Source organism: Chironomus tepperi, unplaced genomic scaffold (genome assembly GCF_022539635.2).
Source record: "Chironomus tepperi strain 1889 unplaced genomic scaffold, CSIRO-AGI_Ctep_v1 contig_244, whole genome shotgun sequence".
Lineage (NCBI taxonomy): Eukaryota > Metazoa > Arthropoda > Insecta > Diptera > Chironomidae > Chironomus > Chironomus tepperi.
In genome coordinates, this window is record NW_027226366.1 from 2,997,249 (window position 1) to 3,022,356 (window position 25,108).

Below are 25,108 nucleotides of genomic sequence, written 5' to 3' on the forward strand. Positions count from 1 at the left end.
ATTTCAAATAAATCAGCATAAAACATAGTTTGTTTATTATAAAACATTTTTATTAATTTAAGACCAAATCTTAATCATTAATCTACTTATTCGATGAAGAAATTGTCATATCGAAAAAAAACATATCATTATAAACGTAATTAACTAGATTATGAAGACATTCATCTCGTTTCATTTCTTTTTTTCTTTTTTTTGAACTAAAAAATTTCTTTCCTTTTTTTAAAAATGCTTTAAAAGAGATTACCGGCTAAATTGTAAAATGCATCTGATACACACTCAGTTAATGATTCCATAAACTTTTAGCAGGAGGCAATGTATTGACTTTTTTCAGACCATTAATTATACTAAACTTAATTATATTATGAGAATTTTTCTTATTTAAAAAAAAAGTGGGATAATAAAGTACTTAGCAAAAAAATAAAAATGAATTGTTCATGAGTAGGTAAGACAACTACATGCCATACACAAAATTATTATCTTGCTTATTTGTTCAGCACATAACTAGCAACTAGAGAAAATATATCAAAAAAAATTAATTAAATTATTCATAAATAAAGAAGTTTTTGTGAACTTTGCTGTAGTTTTTTTGTTTTGTTGGATAATAAGAAGAAATGATAAGAACAAAAGACAGATAGAATTTATTGTCGATTCTATCCACATTGTCGTTAATTGAAAAGAAGTTCTGTCTTTTGCCTCACACTCTCAATATTCTCGGCCGTCGTGTTCAATTCATCACCAGCATTTAACTTTGATGAAATTTCGTCAAGTTCTTCGGCACTCAATTTTTTTGGTTTAACTGTCGATACTTGCAAATATTTACTCGACTTGAATTTCTCTTGGATAGCCTGTTGTGTTAAAGTCTCAGCCTCTAAATGAATGTCATTAAGATGACATATAATTTCCTTCAAGTCATCAAATTCATATCCGAATGTGTTTTGCATTTTCTTATTCCAAACTGAGCTTCCGTAATTGTAGTATGAGAGGGCAATAGCAGCTGACGATGTTTGTGATGGTGTATAATTCAAAAATGGCACAGCACGCAGTAAGGACAATTCACACAAATACTATATTGCGAAACATTAAACAAAAAGAAATTAGGCATAAATTCTTACAGCAAAATTTTTACTTTCTTTTACCTGGGCCATAAACTTGATTTTATCCGGAATGTTCATCATTGCAGCAAATAAATTGATAAAGCACAAAGTGGATGGGGCACTTAAGTCAAATGTCAATACTTTAAGCAATAATTTTTCCATTCGCAAGACTTGTTGCTTTGTATAAGTGTCGTCAGTAATGTATACAAATTCACCAATTTCTGGTGGATAGATTTCTTCGTATTTTCTGCGAAAAAAATTAATTCATTAATAAATGAAGCTGAATAAAAATCCCAAAATTTAAATTTGATTTTTCAGTTAAATCCAATTATATTTATCAGGACAAAAAGCATGTTAACTTACGAAGCAATGAACATTGCTGTAGTTCCAACCAACTGCAATTTAGCGCGAACAACAGACATGTAGCTCAAGAAACGGTCAATATAGTGAACGGCAAGGCACAAAGTTTCGCTATTAAGTTTATATTCTTCGCTGACTTCGACAAGCCAATCGATGAGAATCATTCGCATTGAGTCATTAATATCGGGTTGCTTGTTTATGTAGTCTGCACGAGGACGAATGTTCTTCTGATTCTAAATTGTATTAGTGTATGTGTAAAAGGGGAAGAAAATGTCATGTTAAATCACGTTGAAGCATAAATAATGTAAGATTTTACCTCAGTTTCCTTCAGGTACTTTAAAATATCCTTTTGATATTCAATAACTTCGAAAAAGCGTTCACGATCATTCTTGATAGCTAATGCCTTTTGGTCATCTTCTGATGATGTTTTGTCAACTGACATCGGAGTTCCAACCACCTCAGCAACTGACATTGGAGTTGCCAATTGATCATCTTGAGATTCCTTTCTGTATCTGTAAAATTATTACAAAAAATAATTAAAATGTTTGAAATTTAGGGTAAATAAGGGTGAATTTACGTAAAAGATGCTGAGGTTTCGAGACAGGAAGTAGATGTTGATGTCCATGAGATATTATTTGTTACACTGATGATCGAATCGTCCCCAATAAATTGTTCTTCCTTTAATGTCTTAATTTTTCCCTTAAAATCATTAGTCTGTTGAAAGACATTTTTGTCTTTGAATGCTCGCGCGCCTTCATTTGCCTTGGTTGTTTTCAATATCTAAGAATGTCCAGAATATAAACAAAATTGAAGATCAGAATGAATTATAAAGCGGGTAAAAACATTAAATTATTTCTAACCTGTTTTTCTGGTCCATTCTCATTACTTCCAGCTTTATTGGTCAAAGGTGCCAATTTTGTACGTTCACGTCTTATTTCGGCATAATCCAATGCTTTCTTTTCGTTGAAATTCTCCTGATCCTCAAATATTACAAAATTGCTAGCCATGTTTTAAATATTTTTTCAAATTTCTCTCTCAAACAAGCTATTATCCACTCAATAACTACATAAACTAGCAAGGAGACGATATGTACTCAATTTAAAATAAATATGCTGCACTTATCTTGCCGATTAATGCTTAAAATAAAATAAAACTATTCAATTCACCAAACAATTCAGTTTTTCAGTTGAAATTTTTCGAATCTGTCGACGAGCGCACTTTTTAAGTAAAATTGACTAGATTCACTTTTTGTCTTCTTGTCAGACTAACTTGCTTTCGCTTCGAATTAACGATTGTAAATGAATTTATTATTTACTTTTATTTAGCGGATTATTTGTTATTTTTGTAAATTATCAGAAACTATTTGATATTCAGGTAAAATCAAAAGTTGCTATAATTAAATATTTCAAATTAAGATTTACTGTTTCTTTGTGTACTAGATTATTTATAATACCCAAAACAATTGAAAATGCAAAAAGATTTTTTAATTACCTAACCTTAAAAAATACACTTTAACTAATAAAATGTAGCTATGTTTAAAATGCGCCTTCGATCCATGTAGATGATGTTGTGATGACTTTCAAACTCGTGCCTTCAACAAAGGAATTTTCTGTGTTTTGAAAGAATCGGCCAAGTCGTTAATTTATATTTTGTAGGGAATTTCAATTTTTCACCGAAAAAATCCCTTTTATTAAGCTTTATATTAGAGTTTAGTGCTATAAATTGCTAAGATGATAAATACAGCGCATTTAAATCAATATTTAAATAAGGTATAGTTGTTAATTAAGATGAAAAACATGAATAACATAATTTTAATCATTTTTCTAGTATAAAAATATTACGACGACCAAAAGAGATATTGTTCAGGCACTTGAACAGTACAGGGCCCTTAATTTTCGACAGGATCCATACATCTTTAATGATGGGACTCGAAAGGAATTGGTTAACTTAAAGGGGACAGTTCCAGTAGTGTATAAAAGTAAGAGCTTATCTGATATTAATAATTATTGCGTATGAGTCATAACTTTCAATTATTCATTCAGAAAATACCTATCATATACCAATCTGTATTTGGATTATGGACACTCATCCACACAATGCTCCAATTTGCTATGTAACTCCAACAGCTGACATGCAAATCAAAGTTTCAATGTTTGTGGACGGCAATGGGAAAGTCTATTTACCATATTTACATGATTGGTTGCCTAATGGAAGTGACTTGCTAGGCTTAATTCAAGTTATGATTGTTACATTTGGAGAACATCCTCCAGTTTATTCGAAACCAAAGGAAGCGACACCATATCCAACACAGTCTTTTATGCCACAGCCAGGCCCAATAAATCCAAACTTTATGCAGTTTCCAGCTTCTAGTGGATATCCACCATATCCATCAGCTGGATCTAATTTCGGAAGCGGATTTCCACCATATCCACAAAGTAATAATCCTTATCCACCAACTGTTGGCTTTAATCCAATGCCACCAAGTAACAATGCATTCAATTCACCGACACAAAATACAGCAAGTGCTAGCGGAACAGGAACAATAACTGAAGAACATATTAAGGCTTCATTGATTTCGGCTGTTGAAGATAAAATGAGACGTCGCATACAAGAAAAAGTTAATCAATATCAAGCTGAAATTCAGACATTAAAAAGAACTAAACAGGAACTACAAGAAGGAGAAAATAAACTTGCTGAAATTATGAGAAAATTGGAACATGACGAATCAGAATTAAAGAGAAACATTCAGTTACTACAAGATAAAGATGTTGAATTGACAAAGTCGTTAGAGCAACTAGAACAAAATGATGAAATTGATGTAGACGAAGCGGTGACAACAACAGCTCCTCTATACAAACAGTAAGTTGACAATTTTTGAATTTTTCATGAATTAATTCAATGCATTTCTTACAGACTAATTAATGCATACGCGGAAGAAGCATCAATTGAGGATGCAATTTACTATTTGGGAGAAGCACTAAGAAAAGGAGTCATCGATTTAGAAGTTTTCCTAAAACAAGTTCGCCAATTAGCTCGTAAACAATTTATGAATCGTGCATTGATGCAAAAGTGCCGACAAAAGGCTGGATTAGCTGGCTAATTCCAATAATTCCCCGAGAATGAATTTTTCAGATTTTATTATTTGACTAGATTCTCTCAAATAAGCTTCATTCAATGATATTTACTCAAAAAATTCATTTAAAAAAAATATATTTAAATTAAAAATTATGTCCTATTTGAGGGGGGTAACATCGTTTGAAATTTGATGAATGTGTTTTCTAATTTGTAAATTGTGATTTTTGATGAAATTTGAGTTTTTGATCAAAGAAGACAGTTTGTCAAATTTTCAATGTTGTTACACTCCTGGTTCCTACAATAATTACAGTTCATTCAGGGTGACCATCTAATTTTCACAAAATATCAGGACACTTTTGGAAAATATCAGGACATTTTGGACTCTGTAGTACACAGTAGAATAGGTCCCGGCAAAACTACAGCAGATGGTCGCCCTAAGTTTATCTAATTATGTATGTTAATAATATCAAACACAAGTTTAATTTAAGTAATAAAAAATTTATTTTCATTTTACTATATAAATTAATTAATTAATGACTAATGTGCTCTAAAATTCCTTGTCTTATTAAATGCTCACATTCTGTTCTAGGTAAATAATGAATGCTATTTTTTTGCAGCAAGACAGTCTCGCCATTCTCAAGTTCCAATTTTCCATGATCAATCAAGCATTTAACTTCAATAAAAAGTGCTTTCGGAGGCTTTATATCAGTCATTAAGTTTATAGCATCAGGAAATGAAGTCATATAATTTGTTAATAGCTTCGAGTAATTATTAAACCATTGAATTTCAGGCTCTGTTAGCGCTTCTTTTATATCAGGAGTTATAACAGGTCCAAGATGCCATCGTATTTCCTTAAGTTTCATTAATCTATTATAAAGATACGCCAATGTGCATCTTAAGTTTCTTTGAAGCAGCGCATGTCGATATCCAATCATAGGAAATAACGTTTTATCACGTGTCTCTTGAAATTTTAAAGCATCTTGATGATTCTCTTGGAATGCAATGTTTATCTCTTCCAAAATCGCTCTTAAATCCTCACTCTGTAAATAAAATAATTAAAAAATAATCCAACAGTCATGATGTCTAGGTAATGTGACAAAACAAAGGGCATTAATGATTAGTAGATTAGCTTACGTTAAAATTAGAAATTAATCGGTCTGTTGTTTGTTGGTGTTCTTTGAGTAAGTTGAAAGCTTTTTGTCCCGACATGGTAGTTACGCTGTCAAACTATCTTATCTGGAAATAAAGCAAATTCATTCAATTATTAAAGATTTATGGATAGTTTTGTGGTATATATAGCGCATTCTTTTGTGGTTGTGGCCGGTCAAATCAGATTTGGATACAATATTTAAGAATTAAAATAATAAATCCAAGGTTTTAAAATAAATCCGACGATTTAAACTAAACCCCAGGAAAAAGTGCAAGGCTCAGAAACTTTAAATTCAATAAAATCAGCTAAAATAATAAAGGAGCTTTTTGATAACACCGCGATAATACAAATCTCTCACTAGCTGTCTATCTAGCTATTGTTATTTTGCGATAAAAAATTTAGTGCTTTATTTCAAGTACTCTTTCCCTTATCCCCTCAGTTTACTGCGAACATTCAACAAAAATGGTACTAAGAAGGCACTCAAAAAATTCCGAAACAATCGATGTGAACGAGCATCAAATTGAACATCACATACATCATCATCTCCATCAGAATAATTTAAACAATGAGAGTGCTAAGAACATACAAATTGACGACACAAAGAACACAGCTAAGAAGAAGAAATTGACATTAACCGATAAAATGGTCATGTTGCTCGCAGAAACAATGGGTACTGGATTACTTGTGTTTTTTGGTTGTATGGGATGCATTAATTGGTCAGATATGCCAGGAAAGTTAAATTAAATTTCTGTGAATATTCAAGGACAATGAATAATTAAAGATTTTATCAACAGGACTCGCAATCCAAGCATCATTAAACTTCGGACTTACAGTCATGTTTGTTGTCCATATTTTCGGCCATATTTCATATGCCATTATAAATCCCGCAATTGTGATAACAGCTGTTGTGAATAAACTTATCGATATTAAGGTGAAAAATATATTTTTGAAATAGAAATGCCTACGACGTAAATTTTGAGGCACAGAAATTTCCTATCTTAAGATTTACTCATCTCTTGACCCCAAACCGAGTCATCCTGTATTACAAATCCCTTATAATAACTTATTATTCATTTTTAGCTGGGAATCATGTACATAATTGCCGAAGTTGCTGGTGCCATCCTTGGATATGGAGCTTTAGTCGCATTAACACCCACAAAATACTTCCAAACCCCACCAGGAGAAAATGGATTGTGCGTCACAAACTTGCATCCATCAGTTTCAATCGTTCAAGGATTCTTTATAGAATTTATCATCACATCCGTTCTGGTCTTTTTAGTATGCAGTCTTTGGGATCCAAGGAATAAGGATAAGGCAGACTCTGCTACAATAAAGCTGGGTAAGTTACGAAATCGGAAGTGAAAAATTAGTTCCTGTCTTATGAAATTGCGTGTCACACATTCCATCCCACAAAACGCAGTTTTTTTATCACAATGAACATTGACTAGGAAGGTCAATACCGACAATTCCAAGCAAGAGATAACAAATTATCTCCTTTCATTATCAGCTACACCCCCAAAAATAAATCACAACAAAACATTTACGAATTAATTCTCAATTTCCTTAACAGGCTTAACTGTCGCTGCTATATGTTTCGCAACAGCACCAGCAACCGTTGCTTCTATGAATCCAGCACGAAGTATAGGACCTGCAGTGTGGAATAATGAATGGGAAAATCATTGGCTTTACTGGACAGCAACAATGTCTGGATCGCTGTTTTCATCCATTTTTTATCGATTAGTATTTTGGAAGGATCCTGAACAAGAATCTACAGAATTGTGATATGTTGATGATCTATCGATCATTATGAATGAATTAAAGTCCATAAACTTAGGTGTAAAAAATGTTGTGTATTCCATTAATTACAAGAGCATGAGATGTTTTCCTGAAGACAGTCGTATAATTATCACATAGAAAAAGAAGCCGCAGACAAGACAACTGTAAAGACGGGACGTAGTAGGCAACTATTTGTTTATGTTTAGCATGCACATATCTCAAAAATGCGTTCCTCTGCTACAGCTCTTTCAATATACCCAAAATAAACATATTTACTATCTTATATTGTCAATTGAATTACATCAATACGTGCTAATTTGTTAAAAGCCAGTTCAAATTGAATTACTTATTATCATATAATCAAAATAGCTGTTAAAAGTTCTCATGTATCACCATATGATCCAAAAAATATATCCAATTACATCACAGTACAAAACAAGCGAAAGCACTCAAACATAATACGATTACCGTGCACAAATCCACAATAGAACCATGTGTTCATCAAAAACTGCATAATTATTAAGTGACATAATTTATTCATTCATTCAGTGTCAAAAGGAAAATGCGCTCAGGTCAGCTGTTTACGGAAGCATTTAAAACCTAGTAGATGACGATATTTATATTTTGAGTCGTAACTGAACATTTTCATTATAAAGCTTATCTGGTTTTATTATTATTTTGAAAATAAATGAAATTACGCCAAATGGCATAAAAATATTAATTTATTAAGACATGCAAATTTCTGTCGAGTGACTGACTATAAATAACTGAAAAAAAGAGAAATTTTTCCAATTTTTCTCTTCAACGCAGGACTCCTGTCTTTTAATGTTTTTGTTTTCGTTGCATAGAACATGTTAAAAATAAACAAAAGAGGAAGAAGAAGCAACAGCGGCAGTGTTGCTGTTTATTTACTTGCGGAGAACATTGCTACTTGATTTTTGGATCTGTTCGCATAATTGGACAGTTCTAGAACTAATTCTAAATTGTTATTTTTATTCCTTCAACCCATCCTCGAGCGACAATGTTTCTAGAACTCTTTAAGTGCACCACATAGGCCTGTGGTGGACAACTTGCGTGTTCTCATATAATGCCATGAACCGTATGCCGTGTGTGGTTTCAGTCGTGGCATACCACCAAGGCGTATCAAGCAGCATAAAGAGTTGCCCACAATTGTCTTATACTGATCTTAACAACAATTCTTAAATCTATATTATGTATATATAAGCTCAAGCATACAGCGCATAATCTTCTCTAAGTGATAATTTCCTTAATTATTACACGCTTTTATATTATGACATACAGTCAGACATAGAGATTTAAAAACAATCAATGAAATTTTGACAGTAACGCAATGTGATTCACGGAACAGGGACACATAACTTACAATCGTTTTACACTGTAGACATAGCATGCTATAGAACATGAAGTCTTTTTTTAGAACAAATGAAAATAGCTTTATAGTTGCACATTCGGACGACCAAACCACAGACATCCAAACATCCAACACTGCACATCTCAACATTTAGCAAATAGTCATTGAGAAATAAGCATTCACGTATGTTGTGTGCATTAAAGGTTTGTAATTGTACATTCACACTTACAAATAATTATAAAAAAAAAATCTACTCCCAAAAAAAAGTTTTATCAATTAACATGATAAAAATACTACACACGAGTGCTATATACAGCAATCCATACACACACCTATGGCGAATTAAGCTTTCTTTTTCTGCTTATTACAAACTCGATTATCGCAAATACCAAAATCGTTAAAATATTATTTTCGTCTTGTGCCTGCTTAATTAGTAAGGTATCAGATATTCGTAAGACATGACGCAGAAGCAATTTGATAAAAATTTTAATTCAATTAATCTGTTGAAAGAAGATGGAAGTGAAGTGGAGGATGATAAAATTTACAAGTGGTGCTTTATGAGTAAGTGCATCTGCCGTCAAGAAATCAAAATTAAGTGTAGTTTAAGAACTGGTTTTGTAGAATGCACTTAGGATATAAAACGGATTTATGTAATAGTGCATGCAATATAAAGTCAAAGAAGGTCCTTCTGTGCATCTAACAAACCTATTTGAAGTAGGTCATAGTGTGCATTGATCAAGTATTCTCAAGATATAACACAGAAAACATTCCAAAATAAGTCCAAAAACCGAACTAGATCATCATAAGCAATAAGAAAAACGTGAGCGGAATTCCATCATTGAACGGTAGCACATGGGGAATGACTTATGTAAACAATACGAATGTAATCAGATAGTCAAACCTTATCGCACTTGTTTTTCGCGGTAATGCACAAATTATATTGCTTATCATTGATAAAATGAAATTAAACCATATATCACAACTAAACAGTAGCAAGTACTCAAGTTTACCACACAGCCTACCTTCGTGAGATATGAAGATCAGATATAAATTAAACCAAGAGACATTTTTACACACAGTTACTGAGAGATAGATGAGAATGACTGAAAATAAATAACATGAAAAATATTCTCATTGACGTTGATAAGAATGTATGGAAGCACTGTGCTTAATCTGTATGTACACTGTTTTTTTAAAATAAGACATCGATCGAAGTAAAAAAAATATAAAAAATAATCGGTGAGAGCCATAGATTTCTATCGTACGATTTCATTCAGTTTTTTAACGTTAACGTGTAAGGTTCGAAGGTTCGTAAAATTTGGAAATAATTCGATTTAAATCACTGCTTATCATTTTGACGCTCAATTAAAACCCCTCGAGAGTTTTATTTCGGATGATAAAAAAAATATTGATGGATTTGTGAAGTTAATTTTATGGCATTAGTCAAGTTTATGATTTTTAAGTGAAAATTAAAAGGAATTCTTGCTGATCCGGATTTAATACATATTTTCAAAGGTCAGCTTTAAAAGCTGATATTTTTCTTCGTTCTAATCTTTGTGTTGTGCACATAAATGCAATGATTTGAAAAAAAAATAATTATTTTGTCAAAGCACGCTTCAATGTTATCTGGAAATTCAGGAATTTTAATGATTTCTCGATTTTTGAAAACTTAAAAAACGCGTTTTTTTCAAAACTACAAACTTGCAGCTTTAAACGAGCTATAAGTGCAGTCGAGCGCACCTAAAATGCAGGAATTTCAGGCCTGCTGTTCTTGACCGAGCCTTGTTAAAAATTGCATAAAACTACTCAATCAAACCAACCCCAAGTCACAAAATTTCCTATTTAAAAATCAAAGAAATCTTGATGAAAAGTCGACAGATGTTCATGCTATTAATTAAGGAATATACCCGAAAATAAAAACAAAGTTGGCCATGAAATTGATTTTTAAAACTGAATGAATCATTTAATATTTAATAAATTCGATCAGACTATAGAATATTCTAACAAAAATGAATAATTGTCATCTTTCCTGTTCTTAATTTGATCATCCTATACTGAATTGAATTGACCTAAAGATTAATTATATGACTCATTGACATTGATAAGTTATGACAGATATGATAAGGATCGATAGCAATTTATGGAATTTGGAAATAATTGGAAAATGTTAGTTCAAAACTCGAACTCAAAGATAAAGAAAAGAAACGAGTTTGGATATCTGAAATTATCAAATAGTTGGAAAATCCACAAATCCACAGAATTCCAATCTTCTACAGCCTTAACTACTTTTATGAAACAATTTTGAATATCTTTTATCACCAGACACATCTTAGATAATTATTTTACTATCTCGTGTTTAGTTTAGACGGATTAATTAATGAATAAAAAAACTTTCAATACATGATAAGTGAAAAAATCTAGTATTCCTTAAATCTTGATAGTAATGCTTTATCTTGACAGCTTAATTATCGTTAAAAAGTGATTTCAAAAACATTTTATTTACTTTTTAATAACTGAGTAGTCAAGAGCCGAAAATCTCTTGATCATTCTTAGAGTGCGTTTTGAGTTGTGTCTGTGTGGTGTGTGACAAAAGTTAGTTAAGATTTTAAAAATAAATTGTGAGTTCCCGAGAAAAGTTATGGATTAATATGATTTGTATTTTGAATGCTTTATCTGTAGTACATGAAGATCAAAAGATTCAAGGTCATGTTACCAACAAATACGTAAAAATTAAATCAACAAGCAAATAGTTTTTTAAGCCATTGAACTCTGTTTCTTAAAAAGTATAAAACAGCTTCAGACTTCTGGTAGAGCGCGACATAATAAGAAAACAACTTTTTGCGACACTACTGCATTTAAACATTAGTTGTAGACACAACTAAGATTAAATTTAAGTTCATTACTTTAGCAACTCATACTTGAAGATGTTTTTACAGTTTTAAAGCTCAAATCAAATTGCATCATATCCTTAAGACTTGCCAAGGCCGTTGCTAAACCATGTAGATTTAAATTAAAGTTACAAAATAAAGACCTGCTCAGATGAGCTTAACAGCTTGGAATTTCATTATGAATAACTTCGGTTCCTATCACACTATTTCGCGAACTAAACACGACTACTTCCTATACACAACAATCAACAATTATTGCAATTGTAATTTTCTCTACAGACCCACTGCATTTATTGATTAATTCGCACAAAAATATCAACATGCTCTCAATGCCACTATCATAAAGAATTTCTATGAAAAAAGGTCTGTAACGGCCCACAGGCACAGCTATTTTATCGATATAATAAAAAATATTTAATAATTTTTCATAGATATTAAAAATTTTAAGTCTTTATGTGCCTAAACAAGCCGATAGATGAAAACTGCACCGGTACTTAAATGCCAAGTGTAAATGAAACGAAAAGCCGAAATATAAATTGTATTTTTTGAGTGAAGTAGATTACAATTAGTCAATAAAAAAAATGAACTTTATTGTCGACGAAAGAGTATATGTTATCAAAAACAGTCGAGATTTATAATCATAACATGTCAATCAGGTCAATTATTTATGTCATAACATTGATACCGCAAAAATGTGTTTAATTTAAAATAATTAGGTTCTATTTATGATCTTACAGAAATGAAGCAAAGCTTTGTGGAACTGCTAACTCTTGGCTTATCCGAATGTATCGGAACGGCTATGCTTTTATTCTTCGGATGTATGGGATGCGTGGATTTTGGAGCTGGTGGATTTCCTAATCATTTATCAATTTGTTTAGGTAAGGAACTAACGATAATTACATTGAAATGACGGAAAAAATAAAGTAATAAGGCACAACATTTTTCATAGTTCATTGTCAAGGCAAGAGAAGATGTTTGTCTATCTTCATGTCAATGATCGTACATAACAACAAATTATTGTGCCTTACAGTTATTTTTAACATGCTGAATGTTCCAAGAAAACTAATCATTTAATTTATTCAGGTTTTGGACTGACAGTTATGGTAATTGTTAACATTTTCGGCATTGTATCCGGTGCGCACCTTAACCCTGCCGTAACATTAGCTGCATATGTCTATAAATTAGTTGATTTGCAGGTAAAACTAATTGAATTATTTATGAATTAAAAGTCTAACTTAATGAACCCCCAACATAATAGAAATCAGTCGTTTATGTTATTGGACAATTTACTGGTGCATTTTTGGGATATGGCTTATTAAGAGCTTTGACACCCGATTCAGCGTTGGGTGAAAGCTTCTGCGTTACATTGCCAGGAGAAAAAATTGATATATGGAAAGCATTTGGAGTTGAATTCTTCATTACAATGGGATTGATTCTCGTATGCTGTGGTGTTTGGGATCCAAGAAATGCAAAGCATCATGGTAATTTTGTTAATTTATTCCTAATTATTGAAATTGCATAACGATTTTGATTACAGACAGTGTACCTTTAAGATTTGGTCTTGCAATCACGATGCTTGCCTTAGTTGGGGTAAATATTAACGAATTTCAAGCTTTTTGACATAAACTAAAAGATTCTATATAATAGGGACCATATTCAGGCGGAAGTATGAATCCAGCAAGAAGTTTTGCACCAGCATTGTACAACATGAATTTCACAGCTCACTGGATCTATTGGGTTGCACCTATGTTATCGGCATTAATCACTTCCGTAACATTTAGAATGGTATTTTATAGAGAAGCACCAAAAGAATTAACGAAACCCGAAGAAATTCCTTTACGAGATGCCAAAAATAATGTTTAATTATTTTATAAAAAGAATCACTGTTAATTCTCAATTCATTTAACACACAAAAGAATGGATCTTAATAGATTTTAACTAGAATAAACTTATGGACTACTTACGTTGACTTTTAACTCAAAAAATCTTTTAATCACTGTGTAATTCCTATTTAATTAAATTAACAAAAATTTCACAAAAATATTATTTTTTGGCGGGAAAAACTAACATTCCCCTTCAACTGTTTGAATTTTAATTTTCCGTTATTTTATTTCAGCTGGAAGATTTGATAGAATTAAGAATAATACAAATCATCTGTTGTAAGAACAGTTTTTATTCAAATTAAATAAATTTTTAAGGGTTTTTTCACAAATTATCATCAATAATAAAATACTACACACTATTGTATTTTCTTCAGAGGTTCTACAAAAAAAAAATATATACGTTCTTGAATCTTAACATTTAATATTACTCAATTAATGAATGTGCGAAATCTTATTATAATATCTATAGAATGCAGACATGAAAAACAGTTTCTATCTGAAAATTTATGTTAGATAAGTAGCAATATATTAAAATAAGAGAGATATATCGTTCTATCCTTAATTTCTCACTTTAACCATCGAAATCTGAGTCGGAATCGTCAATAACGACGTTATCACTTTCATCACTGCTGTCGAAGTTCTTCTTCTTCTGCTTCTTTTGTGGCTGCTAAGATTATTTGATATAATTAATATAATTTCGATCAAATAAAATTTTCATTAAATTACCTTCTTTTTCACTGGAGATGCTTCACTTCCGGAACTTTCAATCTTTCGCTTTGGTGCTGGTTTTGGACCGAGCTTACGCTTTGCAGGTGGTTTCTTGATAGGTGTTTCTTCATCTGACTTCTCTGGCTCAAAATCTGAATTGTCAATAACGGCGGCTTGTGTGGGAATGCTCTTTTCTAATACATTATCAAACATTTCAGGTTCTGAATCGTCAGATTTCTCTTCATCGGTCTCTTTCAAGAATGAATAATCAATTTTCTGTGGACGAAACGCATGTTGAAAAATATATACATAGGATTAAAAATAAGTTCATACCTTTGTAGCTGCACGTCTTGCCGTTTTTTCGCGTGGGGCTGTGTTCTTTACTAATGCATCAAACTCATCTTCACTGCCACTTCCGATAGCTTCAATATCACTTTCATCGCTGCCAGCCTTCTTTTTCTGTAAAGATAATTAAATTAAGAAACTGGAAATGTCTACAAAACATCCAACTACTTACGCCTTTTTTCTTGAAGTCCAATTTGGTTTGTTTCATTCCATCACCCTTTTCTTTCTTGGGTTTGACTTCACCTGGTTCTTTCTTAACGCGTGGTTTCTTGACCTTTTCAGGCTTTTCCTTCTTAATTGAACTGTCACCATCACCAGCTACAAGAGCATCAAATTCATCCATTTCTTCACCAGGTTCAGATTTGATAGCTTTTTCTTTCTTGATTCCCTTAGAAAGTGCTGTTGCCTTTTCATATTTCTTGAGCATTTCAGCAGATAACTCGAAACGAACGCGGTCACCGTGAACACTTGGTTTCGTATCATCAGCCTTTGCGAATGATTTAATGTTTCGTTGTTTGCTACTTTGTGATGCTTTTGATTTGCTCAATGATTTAAGCATTTTTTCTTCTTCATCACGTTCCTTCTGCTCAACTTCATCTAATTTTTTATTCAAAGCATCTAAATCTTCAATCCACAAATGTTTTGGTTCCTTCTTCTTCAATGTGTTGAGCTCATTAAGTTTGTTCTTCTGTTGCTTAATCAATTCTTCCTTTCGTTCATCTGTCAACATCCACATAGACATACCCAACAAATAGTCGAATTTCTTGACATCACTCAAACTTTGGAATGCTTTTTCTGGATCAACAGGTTTCTTGCTTGATTTTCCAGGCTTCTCTTCAACCTCTTCTTGTTGTTCTTCCTGATCATCGCCAAAATCTTCAGCATCATCAGCCTTAATTGATCGTTTCCATTCTTTAACTGGATCTGGCTTGAAATTGAGTCGAATCAACTCATCAATCATAACTTTACGCTTCTTATTTTCAACGACCAATTCTCGTGAACATTTCATTTGAATAAAACGAGCTTGATTTGATAGCTTATCAGCTTCAGCTTGTAACATTCCTTCCAAATATTTCTTACGCTTCTCATAATATTCCAAACGAAGTGCATAAAATTCTTTCAAAATAACTGCACTACTTTCATAACGACGTAAGCAATTATTATGATCAAATGAATGCATTGATGTGATGGCTACAGATGATGTAAGCTTAAAGACTCTATGGAAACCACCAGGTTCTGCTAATAATTTATCAAATTCACCAGGCAAGAATGAAATAACAAAACGAACAGTTGTGTCTGTATTGTATTCTTTGTAGTCACTAATTACTGCCTTTGTCTTTTCACCACCATGAAGCAGTGGCTCAAGAAGTGATTCTTTGTAGTTTTGTGTCCATGTACCAATTGGCAATTCACTGATTTCCAATTTATTACCATCTAATGTAGCACAGCATCCAACTGTTACAAAACGACCATCTCCAGCTGTAACAATTTCTCCTTTGAAGTTCTTGTACCATGGTATCATTGGTTTTGGTTCCTCTCCATTCATCATGTTTCTCAAATTACTAATAATTTCACGTGGATTGTGACATGGAATCTTTGTAGACCATCCAGTTCCAATACCTTCAGCGCCATTAACAAGAACCATTGGAATAATTGGAACGTAATATTCAGGTTCAATACGTTGATTATCTTCATCCAAAAAGTTAAGTAATGGATCATCATGTGGATGGAAAATAAGACGTGCAAGTGGCGAAAGCATTGTGAAAATGTAACGAGGACTTGCAGAATCTTTACCACCAGATAAACGTGTACCGAACTGACCATTAGGTTGTAGCAAATTGATATTGTTACTTCCAACATAATTTTGAGCCAAATTAACGATTGTACTGCAAAGTGAAACTTCACCGTGATGGTATGCACTCTGTTCAGCAACAGAACCAGCCAATTGAGCGACCTTAACTTCCTTCTTGTCATTACGTTTCAAACATGTAAAGATAATTTTACGTTGACCAGGCTTAAAACCGTCAACAACACATGGAATTGAACGAATATTATCAGTATTTGAGAAGAGAATCAATTCAAGATTCACAAAATCAGCATAAGAAATGTCTTTTGTTGTCTTTGTGTACAAATAACGTTCTGGAAGTCCAACAAGTTTACGATGTTTACATTCTTCCATATGTTTTGTAAGCCAATCTTTACGCTGTTGTACACATGACTTTGAAAATGCCATACGAATAGCCTCATCATCATTATCATCCTTAAATTGAAACAGAATTCGATGACGATCCATATTTTGGAAATATTCTTTAGCTTCCTTTGACGTTGATGTACCCAAACCTTTGTAGTACTTTACACTAAATGTATGAGCATTTGGTGTATCACGTTTCCATTCTTCAAATTCAGGAATCGAAAAGAACGACAGTTCTTGGTTCTTCTTTGTGACTTTAACAATTGGTGTAATGAATTCTTCAAGGAACTTAAGACGAAGTAATTCTGGCCAATTTGTATGAATAAAGTTAATCAGCAATCCTTTAATATGTGAACCATCCTGATCCTGATCAGTCATGATCATCAATTTTCCATAACGAAGTGTCTTAACATCATCTTGTGTGTTATATTTCTTCTTATATTGTAAGCCGAGAATTTTAATCAAATTGTTGATTTCAGCATTTTCAAGGATCTGTTTATGTGTAGCATCACGGACATTTAGCAGCTTACCACGAAGTGGAAAGACTCCATAAAGATCGCGACCAACAACACCCAAACCACTAACAGCTAATGTCTTGGCTGAATCTCCCTCAGTAAGGATAAGTGTGCAATTAACTGAATTTTTAGTTCCTGCATCGTTTGCATCTTCCAATTTTGGAATTCCCTTCAATTTTGATTTCTTTGCACCGCTTGTTTTAGCCAATTCTGTTTGTGCCTTAAATTTAGCCCATGTTAAAACGCTTTCAACAATTCCCGACTTCATGATAGAGCCAATGAATTTTTCACTGAGTGTACATTTTGAGCCAAAGCTTTTAGATTGAAGTGTCATATTTTCTTTTGTTTGAGAATCGAATGTTGGATTGACAACTAAGCAATTAATAAAGATCCACATGTGATTCTTTACTTGGAAAGGTTTGATATTAACACCTCCTTTATTCTTCTTCTTAATCGTTTCCATGACTTGCTTAACAATCATATCTGCTACATAATCAACATGTCGACCACCTTTTGTCGTAGCAATTGAATTGACGAATGAGACTTGTTGGAATCCGCGATCTGATAAAGTTAAAGCAACTTCCCAACGTTCATTACAGTTTTCATAAGAGATTTTCAATGGATTTCCAGATTCATCATCCTTCTTCTTAATGTACATATCAATATAATCTTTGAAGTTCTTTATACCCAATTTCTGACCATTTAAATAGACAGATACACCTCGTGTTGATGCAGCAACATCAAAAGCACGACGTTGCATCAATGCTACAATATCATCTTCTAATTTATCCATTTTAAACTTCTTTAAATCAGGCCAGAAACTAACTTTTGTGAATTCTTCCTTTCCAAAAGCATCAAGTTTGGGTTCTGATGTTTTTCCCATATTATCCATCCATGTTTGCTTAAATCTCTTTTTGTATTCCTTCGATGCTGTCTCAACAACGAATTTTGTACTGAATATGTTACATAATTTTGCGCCATAACCGTTACGACCACCAGTGACTTTCTCCTCCTCATCATTGTAATTAGAAGATGTCAAGAGATGTCCAAAAATCATAGTTGGTACATACATCTTTTCTTCTTTATGCATAACTACTGGAATTCCTAAGCCATTATTGTAAATTTCGACTTTATTTTCTTCCTGGTTGATGTCAATTTTGATAGTTGTCATTTTTGGATCTCTTTGTTTGTTATCTAATAGGATGAATTTTGAAAAATAACGGTCAAAATAAATTAAAATTTAACGGTCATAAATCTAAGTGACATTCAGCATAAGAATTGACCTTTTAAAATATGTTAAGAGGAAGTTATAGAAACTTACCGGCTGCATTGACAAGAATTTCATCAAAGATTTTGTAAAGACCAGGAACATATGAAATTTCTCGTTGGACCATTTCATAATAAGTCTTTTCCTCGGTTACAACTTTTTCTGCAACCCACATATTCTCAGTAACTCGCTCTACGGAACCAATATAAGTATCTGGACGCAATAGAATGTGCTCTAACTGGGACTTTTTCTGATACATTTTTTCGATGACCTGTTTAGATCCTTTAGCTGGCGCTTTTTCCGAAGAGCCAGCAGCCGCGCCATTGCTTCCATTTTGCATGTTTTGCACAAACGCCTATATAATTTTTCAAAAGAAAACGAGAAGAAATGGTTGACTATATTTTGTTGTTGCTTTTTTTATGTTTATAAGATCCAAACTAATGAAATTTCACGATAATATCCTAGTTTTGAATGTTTTTATATAGAAATTAACTTTTTATGAATTTTAACGTTTGACGAAGCCTACTTTTCACTCAATAAAAACTTAATAAATAATAAAAACTAAAGAAGAAAATTTTACCCGAATATCAGTCATTTTTTTGCCAATCAAAAGACGCCGAAAAATTAGTTTGACAGAAATTTTCAACGAATTAGCTTATTTAAGCGCTGAAGTTGATGCGCTTTTATTACCTTAGATATTATGAGTTATTTCTAGTCAAAAATAAATGTAATTAACACGCTATTTAATGTTTAAAATAACTTTTTTAATCAGCAGATTCCGTTGAAATGCTACGACAAAGAAGCTACGACAGTCATAAGTTTTAGCGCGAAAAATTCAAAAAGTTTCAAATTCAAAATTTAAAAATTCCGTTAAAAACATTTTACGTACTTTTATTTTTAAAATAATTAATAAATCAATAGTTTTAGACAAAATTACACTTTACACAGTTTCTTTTGCATTATTAAAATCTACATGTACAGAATATAACATAATTCATATATATTATTCATTAAAATGATCCTTTACCTCATTTCATTTCATTTTCCTCTTGATCCAAAAAGAATAATTTTATAACACACATAATCTAGTTCCAACAGAAACATGGAATGTCACGACGTAATTAATAAGTAGTCATAATTATGCCAAAATAAGCCAACAGAAGAAGATAATTGCAACCCATAAGAAAACTTTTGACAAGAATTGATCTTCTTCAAATTGTGAACCATTCTGTCCGTTCCTTTGTCGAATATCATTAAAATTAAAGCTTGAACCGAAGAAGACGAAAGGAAATGCTCCAATGCCGAATGAAAGATGAAATCCAGCATCACCAAATGACTGAAATCCTTGATAATTTTGTGAATTGTCCGGTTCTGTTCTCTGTGCTTGTGGACGTGGTGGAGTTTTCTTCGAACGTGGATCTTGTTGCTTTTCATTATTTCTTCCATATAATGGAACTAATTTCTCTTTACTGATTGCAGCTTTACATACTGGACATAATTGACGCTGTGGTCTAGTTTCAAGCCAACAATTTAAACATGGCCAACAATATAAATGTCCACATAATGTTATAACTGACTCTTTGGCAATATCCAAACAAATATTACAGACATACATCGAATCATCACGTTTCTCATCATCATTATCGTCAAGATCTGGCTTAGTAGATGTTTTGCTATTTTCTGGTGGCGGTTTAAACGAATATTGTGTAGATGAACGATATTGTGAATCAGTACTGCTAGTTGAAGGCTCTTGACTATTATTACTATTACTACTGTTTGGAAGTGTGTCGTTGTTAGTCGATGCTGATGTGTCAGCTAAATGTGGTTCATTAACTGTTGCTTGTGAGGATGACATCTGAAAAAAGTTATCAATATTATTACACAAAACGGCATGTGACATGCGACAAAATGAATGATAAAAATATTTTTTAAGCACTTTTTTGTGTTCTTTTGAATCAGAGATATATGGATATTCTTATTCAGCAAGATATACATGATATCTTTCAATAGTAGCAAATATTATATCGAACCATCATTTTCAAAAGAATTTATTTAAAAAAGGCTTAAAAACATCTTAATTGAGGTCAAAGGACATATGACCGGGTTTGAACCGTTGATCTTCAAGACGACTGTGACAAAATATGCATCACACAGAGCATAACACATTGAGCTACCAAGCAATCAGAAACTGTTTTTTTGAATATGAATAAAATGCAATAAGAAGCATCGCTGATTGAATTCTTTTAAAATAAATACAAAATTTTTATAGAACAGCATTTTAAAGTTGTATTTTGGTACGGCTTTTAATGTATTTTTAAAATATTTGTTATTGTTGCCGTCTTTGACGTCATTAGTCGTCATACATATTTTAAAAGACCTGGCTATATGGGATAATTATTGGATCTATATGTTGACTACTTTACATACGTAAATGGGGGTTTATGGTGTAATTAAATTATCCAGACTCGTGACTATTTTTCAGAACTAATGATAGAAAGAGTAAATATTGGAACGGCCTTGAAGAATTTTCACGAAATAATTCAGTCTAGTTAAAAAATTCAATAATACATTTCAATAACAACATTGTACGAATTTTAAACAAACTGATAATGTAAAGCTATTTATAATTTAAGCATTATTGGCACACAACACGTCATTAATCAGGACATAAGGCTATTAGTTCCAATTTATATCATTTTTATCAAAAAAAAATTATCTTTCTAGATCACATAATTTTTAAAACGCATTATTTTGTCAACAATTTTGTGAAATGTAAACATTTACTTACTATTAATGCACTTTAACTCACTTTTATTGTGTATTTGACTCTAAATAATGAATAATTTAATGAATTAAGAATTTTATTCTATTTTTTTACAGGGAGTCTATGATTTGAATAAGTTTTTCGCTCAAGAAAAGTCGTTCAAATGTGATCTATTCAAATTATAGACCTCCAATTTTTTAACGATTTGAAATTTTGAAAATCGTTTTTTTCTGAATCGGTTATTTTAACATGTTATGAACCGTTTTAAAACCGATTAGAAAATCATTCTGAAAATATAAACATTAGATCTTAAAACATTTAATTAGCATTCTAATCATGGATAAAATTGATCTATTTCAATCTCTAAAAGATGAGCCATTGGAACTAAGCTTGCCAGACATAAAAAGTGAGGTAAATGATGAGGATGATGACAATAACGAAAGAAATATTAAAGAAACAGATGATGAAGACGATTTGAGCTCATCGATTCCTAGAACATCCAATAATGTATTTGATGAGGCATTTAGACGAAAGCGAAAGCTAGATAAACAAAATCGAAAGGAATTGGAAGAAGAAGAACGCGAGAAAATGCTGTAAGTTTGATATTTATATAAATTTAGAAATGTCTATTAATCATTTGATTTTACTACTTCTATTAGTGTATTAGTGTCAAATTTCACGGAAGAGCAATTAGATCGATATGAGATGTACAGACGAGCAGCATTCCCAAAAGCACCTGTAAAAAGATTGATGCAAACCATTACTGGATGTTCTGTATCTCAAAATGTTGTGATAGCAATGAGTGGTATAGCTAAAGTATTTGTTGGTGAAGTCGTTGAAGAAGCTCTCGATGTCGCAGAAAGTTGGGGCGATACACGTAATTAATTAATTTAAATAAAAATATACAATGATTATTAATATTATAAAAATCTTACAGCACCTCTTCAACCAAAGCACCTGAGAGAAGCAGTTAGGCGACTAAAGGCTCGAAACATTGTGAGCGTTGGAAAGAGTCAAAATGTAAAGTTCCGATAAGACTCTCTACCTAAAATGCGTGTTAAATTTAAATGTTCTACATAAAATTAAAGAAAAAATAGAATAAAGGAGTTCATTAACCATTATTAAGCATAAAAGTCTGATAAGAATATACTTCTATATATTCCATTTCTATGTTTCATTTTCTCATTTTTCTTTACTTTTCATGTCGGAGAATGTGTGAGAGAAAAGAGATGTTGCCTGAATAACATAAGTCTGTATGTAAATTAGTAAAAGTATGGGTATTGGGTACGGTACAGCTGAAATCTCTCATAATTTTTAAATTTGTTCTAAGAAGAGTCTCAGTCGTTCAGTTGGTGTGTTGAGACTGATAAATAAGAAGTCTCTTAAAATAATCTGTGCAATTTACTTTTACTTATCACTCCTTAAAATTCATTTAAATCGTGTACGCTACAACCGCGTCTATCAATTTAATCTACTTTTATTTAATTTTATAAAATAAAGAAAAAAAGAATTTCATTTAAAAAATGCTAAGATTCATTCTCGTGTGTCTAGTTCTTGTAATTTATTCCGGTGAGTAATGAATTGGATGTGATTAATATTCAAAATATAAACGATGACCGGTAAAGTCATAAAAATTCATTGTCATAAGCTTGACATGATTTAAATAACTTTTGTGACTTTACCAGGACAGGTGATCTAAGGCGGGTTTCTTATGTCCATCACCGGGAATAGAAACCCGCTTTAGATCAGATACATCCATTAATAATTCCATTACTAGTCAATGCATGCGATGTTTTGACTGAGACACATCACGGCTGTAAGATAGAAAACTCCCAGTGTATATGTGGATTTGGATGCAAATCAGAGTTCCGATATACGACCAAAAAAGAATGCACAGATTCTCTAAAGGTATATTAAAATAGTTACAGCACAAATTTTTAAACGATAAGTATGTAAAACTAACTAGAAATAACATCTGGTTGCATTTCGTCTTTTTTCCCATTTTCTCTTACTTATGTGTAGTTATCATTTATGTTTTCTATTTCCTTTTTCTAGTCAGTCATTATGTTTATAAAATTATGTTTTAGTTTAAACTTTCTCACAAAAAATTTATTCTTTCTCTCAATTTTTATCGTCTGTGGTACACAAAAAAAAGGGAAGAGCTAACGATATTTGTGGCAGGCAACCATGTATAAATGGAGGAACATGCCTTCAAACATCTCTTAGTCCTGGATATAAATGCAAATGTGAAGGTAGAGTAAAGCAATACATGAGATATCCAAGTGGCATGATGTGGCTACGACAAAACGTCACAGAGATGTGACAGATCACCATGCAACTTGAGATACTCAAAAAACACTGTATATTAATGAATATTTCTCTTTAGGAACCCGTCACTACGGTAATCGATGCCAACGACCATGCCCAAATTCAAGAAATTTTGAACAATTCACAATAATTCCACACGAGTGCATAGAAATTTGAAATTAGTACATAACGTTCATTAATCTTAACTTTAATATTTACGATTTAATTGATGACCTTTTTTCACTAGGCTTCTTCTTTTTACATATATGTATTTGTAATTCCTATCCCGATAAGAAGAAAAATTAAAAAAAAGAAAGAATAATAAACATTGAGAGTGACTTTTATTCAATATATGAAATTTTTTTGAGTTTAGTCGAATTTATATACTTACTTACTACATGACTTACGACAGATGAAAAACTCTTATTTCTCATAACATTTGGCATGGAGTAGTAATCAACCGACCTAAATAGATTAATGAACAAAAAATTTATATTTTTTTTGTTTCCGAATGAGATAAGCTTAATCGAATACAATCAATGAATGAATAGTGATCAGGATGATGATTTTGTGCAAAATGTTTTTGACCTTGATTATCGATGCATGAGATGTGACACTGAATTGCGTTTTGGAGAATTGTTGCAGTCAATTTGAATTCAAATTGAGCGACTTAAAATTTGATGCTGCGCAACATGACACGTAGGACAACATGAGACGCAGAACAGTTTACATATTCTGTTGTGTGACATTTCAAAAAGTTGTAAATGACTTAAATCTTGTCGGAAATATTCACAAATGACATAAAGTGAAAACTGGACTTGCTTATACTCAGTCATAGAATTCTCTTGCCGCATAAAATCTGCCAAAATGTCCATCAGCTTGCCTGCACTATCGAGCACAAACATACAACATCTGTTACGTGTCATGCCAAATTTCGTCGATTTTATGTTGCACAAGATGTCACGCAGTCAACAATACAATGTTACATTATCTATCATTGCTGAATAACGGACAATTTGGTCAGTGGAGTTTAAAAATCTTAAATTTTCCATCGTCAGTTGTGAACAAATCACAAATCCAGATTAATCAACATGTGTTGTCGAACGTGGGTAGTTCAACTCTAACGCAATACATTTCTATGACATAGAACATATTTGTTGTGACAGATGCTAAGATCAAGGTAATGCATTGCACTTCAAAAAATACTGTAAACAATAAATCACTGAAATAAAAATATTAATAGACATAAAATATTTAATAATAGAGGAATAAAGACTGTAGCTTATTATTATTTCTGTTTCATCTTTGATTTCTCGTTGATTTCTTAGTTTCTTATTGTTTATTATTTCATTTTTTTGTAAATTTTTTTAAAATTTTTTTCATTTTTTTGGTATCTTTTTTTAAAACATTTTT

General features: G+C 32.0%; 9 protein-coding genes across 17 annotated transcripts; 5 read left to right on the top strand and 4 right to left on the bottom strand.

Moving 5' to 3' along the window:
- Window positions 1-112: 112 nt before the first annotated feature.
- On the bottom strand, window positions 113-2,640 carry LOC139091315 (G2/mitotic-specific cyclin-A-like). Its single transcript, XM_070641342.1, has 6 exons — window positions 2,315-2,640; window positions 2,032-2,234; window positions 1,771-1,966; window positions 1,458-1,687; window positions 1,137-1,341; window positions 113-1,064 (listed from the first exon to the last, which is right to left on the bottom strand). Exons 1-6 carry the CDS (start codon window positions 2,459-2,461, stop codon window positions 666-668), a joined length of 1,380 nt encoding a protein of 459 aa, XP_070497443.1. The 5' UTR covers window positions 2,462-2,640; the 3' UTR covers window positions 113-665.
- A 424-nt stretch (window positions 2,641-3,064) lies between these two features.
- On the top strand, window positions 3,065-5,063 carry TSG101 (tumor susceptibility gene 101). The gene is made up of 4 exons (XM_070641157.1): window positions 3,065-3,223; window positions 3,282-3,432; window positions 3,497-4,313; window positions 4,368-5,063. Exons 1-4 carry the CDS (start codon window positions 3,185-3,187, stop codon window positions 4,552-4,554), a joined length of 1,194 nt encoding a protein of 397 aa, XP_070497258.1. The 5' UTR covers window positions 3,065-3,184; the 3' UTR covers window positions 4,555-5,063.
- LOC139091213 (DNA replication complex GINS protein PSF1-like) lies at window positions 5,007-13,779 on the bottom strand. Of its 3 annotated transcripts, none has more exons than XM_070641162.1 (3): window positions 13,680-13,779; window positions 5,664-5,765; window positions 5,007-5,569 (listed from the first exon to the last, which is right to left on the bottom strand). In XM_070641162.1, exons 2-3 carry the CDS (start codon window positions 5,736-5,738, stop codon window positions 5,060-5,062), a joined length of 585 nt encoding a protein of 194 aa, XP_070497263.1. In that variant the 5' UTR covers window positions 5,739-5,765; window positions 13,680-13,779; the 3' UTR covers window positions 5,007-5,059. The 3 variants fall into 3 exon arrangements, with proteins under 3 accessions (XP_070497263.1, XP_070497262.1, XP_070497264.1); XM_070641161.1 differs by lacking the exon at window positions 13,680-13,779 and adding an exon at window positions 9,850-9,947; XM_070641163.1 differs by lacking the exon at window positions 13,680-13,779 and adding an exon at window positions 9,729-9,788.
- On the top strand, window positions 6,105-8,176 carry LOC139091210 (aquaporin AQPAn.G-like). The gene is made up of 4 exons (XM_070641158.1): window positions 6,105-6,406; window positions 6,471-6,610; window positions 6,760-7,018; window positions 7,250-8,176. The coding sequence occupies exons 1-4, from the start codon at window positions 6,142-6,144 to the stop codon at window positions 7,459-7,461; spliced, it is 876 nt and encodes a 291-aa protein (XP_070497259.1). The 5' UTR covers window positions 6,105-6,141; the 3' UTR covers window positions 7,462-8,176.
- LOC139091211 (lens fiber major intrinsic protein-like) lies at window positions 9,262-13,691 on the top strand. Of its 2 annotated transcripts, none has more exons than XM_070641159.1 (6): window positions 9,262-9,388; window positions 12,453-12,593; window positions 12,799-12,911; window positions 12,974-13,196; window positions 13,253-13,305; window positions 13,363-13,691. In XM_070641159.1, exons 1-6 carry the CDS (start codon window positions 9,286-9,288, stop codon window positions 13,576-13,578), a joined length of 849 nt encoding a protein of 282 aa, XP_070497260.1. In that variant the 5' UTR covers window positions 9,262-9,285; the 3' UTR covers window positions 13,579-13,691. The 2 variants fall into 2 exon arrangements, with proteins under 2 accessions (XP_070497260.1, XP_070497261.1); XM_070641160.1 differs by lacking the exon at window positions 9,262-9,388 and adding an exon at window positions 10,031-10,134.
- An 89-nt stretch (window positions 13,780-13,868) lies between the features above and the next one.
- On the bottom strand, window positions 13,869-19,430 carry Top2 (topoisomerase 2). Of its 4 annotated transcripts, none has more exons than XM_070641167.1 (7): window positions 19,205-19,423; window positions 18,679-18,979; window positions 14,824-18,551; window positions 14,640-14,765; window positions 14,325-14,582; window positions 14,169-14,262; window positions 13,869-14,094 (listed from the first exon to the last, which is right to left on the bottom strand). In XM_070641167.1, exons 1-6 carry the CDS (start codon window positions 19,217-19,219, stop codon window positions 14,170-14,172), a joined length of 4,521 nt encoding a protein of 1,506 aa, XP_070497268.1. In that variant the 5' UTR covers window positions 19,220-19,423; the 3' UTR covers window positions 13,869-14,094; window position 14,169. The 4 variants fall into 4 exon arrangements, with proteins under 4 accessions (XP_070497268.1, XP_070497267.1, XP_070497269.1 ...); XM_070641166.1 differs by having other exon boundaries at window positions 14,169-14,265; XM_070641168.1 differs by having other exon boundaries at window positions 13,869-14,265; window positions 19,315-19,430.
- Window positions 19,431-19,489: 59 nt separating this feature from the next.
- On the bottom strand, window positions 19,490-21,591 carry LOC139091369 (E3 ubiquitin-protein ligase RNF185-like). 3 transcript variants are annotated; one of them, XM_070641417.1, is made up of 2 exons: window positions 21,434-21,591; window positions 19,490-20,479 (listed from the first exon to the last, which is right to left on the bottom strand). In XM_070641417.1, exon 2 carries the CDS (start codon window positions 20,477-20,479, stop codon window positions 19,763-19,765), a length of 717 nt encoding a protein of 238 aa, XP_070497518.1. In that variant the 5' UTR covers window positions 21,434-21,591; the 3' UTR covers window positions 19,490-19,762. The 3 variants fall into 3 exon arrangements, with proteins under 3 accessions (XP_070497518.1, XP_070497517.1, XP_070497519.1); XM_070641416.1 differs by having other exon boundaries at window positions 21,413-21,572; XM_070641418.1 differs by lacking the exon at window positions 21,434-21,591 and adding an exon at window positions 21,052-21,196.
- A 48-nt stretch (window positions 21,592-21,639) lies between these two features.
- Window positions 21,640-22,521, top strand: Taf11 (TATA-box binding protein associated factor 11). Its single transcript, XM_070641419.1, has 3 exons — window positions 21,640-21,981; window positions 22,048-22,265; window positions 22,326-22,521. The coding sequence occupies exons 1-3, from the start codon at window positions 21,725-21,727 to the stop codon at window positions 22,421-22,423; spliced, it is 573 nt and encodes a 190-aa protein (XP_070497520.1). The 5' UTR covers window positions 21,640-21,724; the 3' UTR covers window positions 22,424-22,521.
- A 149-nt stretch (window positions 22,522-22,670) lies between these two features.
- On the top strand, window positions 22,671-24,021 carry LOC139091371 (protocadherin-like wing polarity protein stan). Its single transcript, XM_070641420.1, has 4 exons — window positions 22,671-22,957; window positions 23,166-23,296; window positions 23,544-23,640; window positions 23,775-24,021. Exons 1-4 carry the CDS (start codon window positions 22,912-22,914, stop codon window positions 23,870-23,872), a joined length of 372 nt encoding a protein of 123 aa, XP_070497521.1. The 5' UTR covers window positions 22,671-22,911; the 3' UTR covers window positions 23,873-24,021.
- The last annotated feature ends 1,087 nt before the right edge of the window (window positions 24,022-25,108 follow it).